We start from the raw sequence: 7,500 nt of genomic DNA, 5'->3' as shown, positions 1-7,500 counted from the left end.
GACCAAGGAACAAGTCAGGACTCGAAGCAATTGGCAACCTCTTATATGATAAAAGTTTCTGGTAAAATATTTTAATTGAATGCATGCAGAGATGAATGAGGACTGTGCTAGAAACAACACTAGCATAATAAGTGTCTATATCAGTAACCAGATAATTAACATTCTTTAAAAAAATAGGTTACTGTTAAAACTGTTTAATTGAATACTCGTACATGCAGAGGTGAAGACAGGTTATTACGAAAATAGAATCAAACTAGAAAATTCATTGAGAGCACCACCACGATAAGCATGTTTGTTAATAACTGGCTAACGAGTGATCACTTCAGGCATTTGATATGTCTGTTTAACTGAATGCTTTACACAAGTTAAAACCATGTTAACACTAAGAGAAAAGAACGTTACAAACTTCACAAATAATAGCATAACTATATACTTTAAAAACTGGAGAACGAGTCGTCAATTGAGGCTACTTACATTCTCTTTGAAATTAAAATATAATGAAATATTAGAAAGAAAATTCTTTGAAATCTTTTATTTATTTTTTTTTTGCATGAGGCAGAAAGCACGTCATTCTTTTTCACAGAGCATCTTAATAATACCGCTGTAATAATAAGTTCAGAGATCTACAATCTCCCCACCTGCCACCTATCACGTACTTTTGTCATTTAATTACCACCTGTGAAAAGAGGAGTCAGACTAGTCTCTATTAGCGCCTTGACCTTCACTAAAACACAACATTAATGTAAACTCAGCTTTGATGTATGACAAACACTCATAATTTTCTGGAATTGCTGTTGATGGTTGTGTTGAGTGAAAGTGATGTAGTCTGAAAATGTACATGTGTTTAACAAAATCCCAAACGTTTGTCACTTGAAACTAGTCCATCTTCACTAAGGAAATTCTAGTCTTAATTAGTCTTTTTATTCTGAACATGTTTTCAAATTCGTTAGACGTAAATTAAATTCAGCCAAACAATATTAATTTAGCACCAACATTGCATTCGAGTAATTAATTTTTTAGACGCGCTGCTGCTGGCCAGAGGAAGTTGCATAACTCACTGCATGGTGGAAATTTTTTTGTGAGATTAAATCTCTTCACCTAATATCCTGGTATATGACTGATTGATTTGACTACAGGGTGATCTAAAAGTTTGAGCACATAGGTTATGTTATGTTATGTTAGGTTAGGTTGCCTATGTGCTATGAACTTTTATGATCATTCTTCGCATTTACTCAATAAAGCCGAGTATATATGTTCTTTTGGAATACGCATAGTTTGAAAGAGAAATCTGATAATTCATGATTCTTGGGTTATTCCGTACTCATCGATCCTTGGTAATGTTACTCAAGTCTGCACAGCTGCTCTGATTTGTGACTTCATATGCTGGAGTATTTCAGACATAATGACATCAATATTATTTTCATCTTATACTTTGCGAAACTCTTAATATCACGCATTGCGTTAGTTTTATTTATTTTTTTTTTGTTCCTACTGCAGACACATTCACTGGAGTTTATGACATCACCTCTGAGGAAAACTGTACACACTCTGCTAGCTCATTCATTTATGCAATGTCTCTGACCAAAGGAAAAATAAATAGCAAAACAAAATAAAAGTACTGCAGTAAATAAATGAATGTATGAATGAGTGAATAAATAAATAAATAGATAGACCATAACATAAACAAATAAAATACACGGAAGAAAAAAGACGCCCACTGAAGATGCACGTTACTACAGATAACAGATCGAAAGCACATCCACAATTACAAGGAGAAGTGCCTTGAAACTAAGCGAAGTTCATCACCATCACCAGTGAAGTGCGTGACTATTGCCTCAGTCTCACTCTGCCTCTCATCCTAAGTCTGGCGGGGAGATAATGCACCATAGTCTGAATCACCTCTGCGCCGCACCGCTTCCATTATATTTTAGACTAATTGAAGCTTCTCGGTTTTTAAAGTATTATTTTCCACGGTTCTACTGACATATTGATAAGATTTCTATACTATTAAAAGGAGAAAGAGTCTTGAAAATCTGGCGACTCATCCCTATGGCCTTTGAAAATAGTGGTGGTGGTGAGATAGAGGAGCGTTTTTCGAATAGAGGTCAGTGTTCCGCATTCCTTTCTTTCCCGCTGGCACTTCTCTTCTTCGCTGCAGACATTCATTAGCGACTCATATTTTTCTGCTGATGTTTTTTGTTGAAATTTCAAGGCACAGTCAATCTTCCAGCGCTGATTTGCTCACTAGTCGGAGGAGGAAACTTTTCATGTGTACATTCCATTATCAACTATGCATCCAGTGTGTCTTTTTATAGTGTCGGAGACTGGCTAATGGCTGTGGATATAGTTAAGAAAAACTGTAACAGTCTGCGTGAATATAAAACAAAGATACAATATATTTCGTAAAGGGAATCCTAAAAACAGGGAAATTTACTCTTCACCACCAATATAAAAAAAAAAAAATCCTTTTTTTATTTGTCTTGTGATGGATGAAGTAAAAAACAAAATATTACCTAAAGAAAAATCTCTCTAGTTGTGAGTCCAAGTAAAGAACAAGAGACGATACCACACGTAGCAACTCTATTTAAAATCACCGGGATAGAACACAAATTCCCTTTTCTTTAACACATCATCGTGATTAATGAAATGTATGGATGTAAGAAACTCCAACTATAATTGTCAGTCCGGACATAAAACGAAGAGACGGAAGGTATCGTGAAGGAGACTAAAATGAAGCAACTTTCAATACCGATATAAAAAAAGAAAAAAATAGATAAATAAAAAGAGGCTAATAAATACATAAATAGATAAAACATTTTACTTACCGTGGTCGTGATGAATGATTCTCACTGAGACAATAAATACATATCGTTATTTATTTGCGTTGTTTACCCTCGTGGTGTGTTAGCAGCCAGTGTTGTGTTATTACATCAGCCGTGACAGAAATAAAGGATGTTTATATGTGCTGTTCCTTTGTGAAGTGTTTTATTCCACATTCCATCATTGTCTCCTCTTCAAAGGCAACACTTCACTCTCTGGTGGATGTCCTCACGTTGTTTTACTATTATCACAGAGAGAGAAAGAGAGAGAGAGAGAGAGAGAGAGAGAGAGAGAGAGAGAGAGAGAGAGAGAGAGAGAGAGAGAGAGAGAGAGAGAGAGAGAGAGAGAGAGAGAGAGAGAGAGAGAGAGAGAGGACAATAAACATAATCCCAATATGCAGTACAGCATGCTTAGCTTTTAAGGGAATCCCATTAACATTACACTAGCAGAATAAAAACTAGCAAAACAAATTTGAGAATTTTTTTTTTTTTTTTTTAATTCCTAAGGGGTACTACAGTTTGCCGTTGGTGCAGGCGTTTTGATAGAAATCCCTTATGGTTGGTCATAGTTACAAGTTTAACCCGTGGCCGTATTGTGTTATTCCTCAGACGTGTGACTAGCTGTACTCTTCTTGTTATTACCGTTACGTGTGTTTAGCAAAGTGAAGCTAGATTTTCAGAGTTCCGAGTTCCATTTCATAGCGTCGTGGAAATTATTAGTTTGTCCGAGTGCGTGTTGATTATACCACGATTTTATACCAGTTAGTGACCTTTTCTTCTTTTTTTTTTCTTTCTGTTTATCGCGCAGTCATCATAACATCAGTCTTGTCATTTTCAGCAATTTTCACAGTTTGTTTGATCTTTTCATAAAATCGTTTGCAGTCTTGGTGATAGCTTGGTAATGTGTGTGTGTGTGTGTGTGTGTGTGTGTGTGTGTGTGTGTGTGTGTGTGTGTGTGTGTGTGTGTGTGGTGTGTTGGAGATGGTTGGTTGGGTGGATGGGTGAATGAATGGGTAGGTATCCTTTTTCTATAATCTTCTAATTTAATGAGTTTAGTTCTTGTTTTCCTTGAATGATAAGTGTGGTCTATCATTTGTTCATTATATTCTAGTTGTTTCAGTACTCTCGCATTGGAGTGGAAGGATAAAAGTGTACCATTAATATATATTTTACACAAAGCTCGACTAAAAGTTACTATTTACAAAGCCATTTCTTTTTGGCTTTTATCTTATGGTGCAGTGTACCGTTTTCCCTTTATGGTCCAGCAGTTTCCTTGCCCATAGAACAAAAGATAAGACTGGCTCAAACTTTACCTTCAATTTCTCTCTTATTTTACATGAAGATTTATAAACTTTATTTGCAAGTGCTTCTGTTCTTTCCATCCACACAAACACACACACACACACACACACACACACACACACACACACACACACACACACACACACACACGAATAGATAAATAGATTAAAAATTAAACTAAAAAAGAAATGCTTATACTCACCAACGCATTATACCTATGCGAGATACAGGAAGACAAATGGAAGCAGACCTCGAGCGAGTATAAACTATTTGTATAACCGTCCTACACTACCTGCCAGTGGAAGTGTTAGGATAGCAAAGTGAAAGGCTTCTCTCCATCTACACATCTCTTCATTTATTTGTTTATTTATTCATTACAATTATTCATCTATTAATCAATTGATTTTGCACGAGGAATGTCACTAGATAGTTCTCCAGGAAAGCTGCGTTACCTTACGTAGCCTTTCTGTTCTTACCTGCCCGATCAGAGTTTCTCGGCAAGTGTTGGTCGGTGAAGGCTTATTGCGTCTGAAGTAATTTGTGGCTTTGGCAACTTCGGCGATTAAGGTTTTCAGACCAACATCTGTGTAGTTCATGCAAGTTTTAACGGTCCTAGTCTGGGAACTTGGAATAGAGAGAGAGAGAGAGAGAGAGAGAGAGAGAGAGAGAGAGAGAGAGAGAGAGAGAGAGAAACAGACGGTAAGCATGATGACGAAAGAGATATACATCAAAAGAATATGAATTATGTATTACGATGAACAGAGAGTGTCTTTTTCTAGGAAGTTGCGAGGAAAGTTTGCAATATTGTTATCAGCTATGTGATGAGGAAATACGTGGAATGTTTATGTAGGACAGGGTCTTCGATGAAAAGAATAAACATGAGTGAACTCTGTAACATCACTCATTTGTATGAATATGCCAATTAGAAATCCACAACCATAGTGAATCATTGAATATGTTTCAGAATAGTGAAAACTTGCGTTACAAAAGTTTAATCTTCAGCCTATGAATTGATCATGTAGAAAATTTTTCTCTTATTTTTGTTCTTTGTTATTGTATTCTGTTTTATGTAAGTGACGACTTTAGTTTGACAAGGGACTCATGACCAAAAAATGGACACTTTTGATATGTAAGAGAGAGGATTCTGGCCAAGGACAGCAAAAATATGAAAGAAAATACCGATTGAAAGTAACAGTCTCAATAGGGAGAACAGTCCAGCTTGTAGATTGTAGAATTTGTAGGTCGGTAGTTCGCTTTTGAAGTCTTTGGTATTCGTGGCTCTATCGTTAACTCGGAGATTCTTTTATTTATTTATTATTTAACTGTTTCCTCTGTTATTGTTTATGTTGTTATTATTGTTTCACCTCGTCACATTCTACTGTTGTGTGTTCATCTTTAATCATGTTGTATGCGTTTATAGGTTTTTCAATACAGAAAATAGTTCAGACATTCAGTCAAGTTGGAGGAGGAGGAGGTGAAGAGAAACACAGGTGTAGGGAGGTGATTTTATTCCCGACTAGTTTCGCTGAAGAAGCATAAGCGAAACACCTGCTTTTCTCTTCATTTCCTCCCCCACAAAAAATAGTGTTAGTGGCGGCTCTTGAAAATATCTTGGACTGAAAGAACATAAGATGAAGAAGTGCTGAGAAGAATGGCTAGTGAAAGATAACTAATAGTGAAGATACGAGTAAGTCAGATGAGATTTGTATTGGACATGTGATGAGAAGGTAGAGGACCTAAGCGTAACAGAAAGAATCCCAGGTACGAGATGAATGGTTGGAATGGATGGAATGGAATGGATGGAATAGGAAGGAAGGGACATGAGATAGAAGGATGTGGTGATATATGGTCGTCAATGTCCTATAGGGGCACGGTCCTTCTATAGATAGATACACTAAAGTACTACAATTTGTACCTTTTTCCTCCTTTATTTTAACCAGACAGTTAGTTATTTTCGAAATGCGTGAAGTTGCAGCCGCCGCTTCAGTGCATCTTTTATAAGAGGATGGGAAGGTTCGCCAAAAATATGGTAGCACTCGTTATTCGCATTAAGTGGCGCGGCTCAGTGCAGTCTTGCGTTACTGAAAGTTTATAGTACTGGCCAGTTATAGTGTTTTCCACCATGTATATTTGTTTTTTTTTCAGACTCAAAAAGAACAAAGAATAAACGGTAAACGAGAGAGAGAGAGAGAGAGAGAGAGAGAGAGAGAGAGAGAGAGAGAGAGAGAGAGAGAGAGAGAGAGAGAGAGAGAGATCGTTAGCTCCTATGAAAAAAAAAACATTATTAAAGTGTGTGTGTGTGTGTGTGTGTGTGTGTGTGTGTGTGTGTGTTGTGGGTAAGTGGGTGAATAGGTGTGAGCAAGAATTGCGTTTTTGCGTGTGCTTCAGTGTATAGGATTTTCGAGTAAATAGAAAATAGTGGAGAATGTTTTAGCTGATGGAAATGAAAATTATAAATTTTGTGTGAGCGAAATGTTTAGGAAGAGAAGCAGCGTTGTAGTCTTTGCTGAAGCTTCCGCCTGGAAAAGCACTGAGGCATAATCACGTACATTGTTATTTTCTTTCATGCTTGTACTAAATTCTTTTCTCATTTTAAATCACTAATATTTACTCACAAATATTCAAAGGGACGTTGCTGATGAGGAAATGGTTCCATACATATACAGATAAGTAGTTTGAAGATCATACTTCAGTGCATTTTTTTTCTCTTTTTTGTATATAATGTTTTCTTTCTCAGTATTTGAGTGACCTATTTTTACCCACGGATATTCAAAGGGAAATTGCTGATGATGTGACAGTTTCAAACACGCTTATTAATACTGTTTAAAAATCTGATGTTCCAGTCAAGATGTGACTCTCTGTAGCTGTGACCCTAGTGTATGTATACTCGTATACTGTTTTTCTTCCTTCTCATTTGAGTCACTAATTATTGTCCATAGATATTTCGTGACATTACTGATGAAGAGACAGTTAATACAAGCGAATTAAAGACTCATTGAACCAGTGAAAGTGTGAAGATTTCCAGCAGTGATCCAAAACGACAACACTCGAGGAACACTCAAGTTTGAACTAAGCAACACTCTCTGTTACAAGGTGGTGGTAGAGCCGCCATCATGGATCCTGCAAGAATCTTTCAACTCATCACCAACAGTACATTGCTTGGTGAGTGTGCCTGGCTGCATGTGTGTGTGTGTTGGTGGGTGTATCTATGGGTGGGTGAGCGCACGGGTGGATGGGTAAGTGCATGGCCGGGTGGGATCATCTATTTGTCCTCATCCATGCTCCGCTGCTCCCAACTCGTCACCTACTATTGCTGCAGATGGAGAATGAGTAGGAATGATGAGTGAATGAGTGTCAGTTCCCTGGGACCAGCTGTTCT

At 37.1% G+C, this 7,500-nt stretch overlaps 1 protein-coding gene across 3 annotated transcripts in view; it reads left to right on the top strand.

Moving 5' to 3' along the window:
• LOC123516890 (putative neural-cadherin 2) overlaps positions 1-7,500 on the top strand; it is a 198,648-nt gene that overhangs the window by 96,117 nt on the left and 95,031 nt on the right. The window contains exon 2 of one of the 3 annotated variants that reach the window (XM_045276617.1): positions 7,061-7,283. The exons of the other annotated variants lie outside the window; for them this stretch is intronic. Within the exon in view, the coding sequence (XP_045132552.1) occupies positions 7,235-7,283 (49 nt within the window). The 5' untranslated portion in view covers positions 7,061-7,234. The remainder of the gene's footprint in view (positions 1-7,060; positions 7,284-7,500) is intronic. 3 annotated transcript variants of the gene reach the window in all.

The sequence above is a fragment of the Portunus trituberculatus genome, chromosome 41, assembly GCF_017591435.1.
Source record: "Portunus trituberculatus isolate SZX2019 chromosome 41, ASM1759143v1, whole genome shotgun sequence".
NCBI classification, from domain to species: domain Eukaryota; kingdom Metazoa; phylum Arthropoda; class Malacostraca; order Decapoda; family Portunidae; genus Portunus; species Portunus trituberculatus.
The sequence above is the reverse complement of the archived record's forward strand: the minus strand, read 5'-3'. Positions and strand labels throughout refer to the sequence as shown.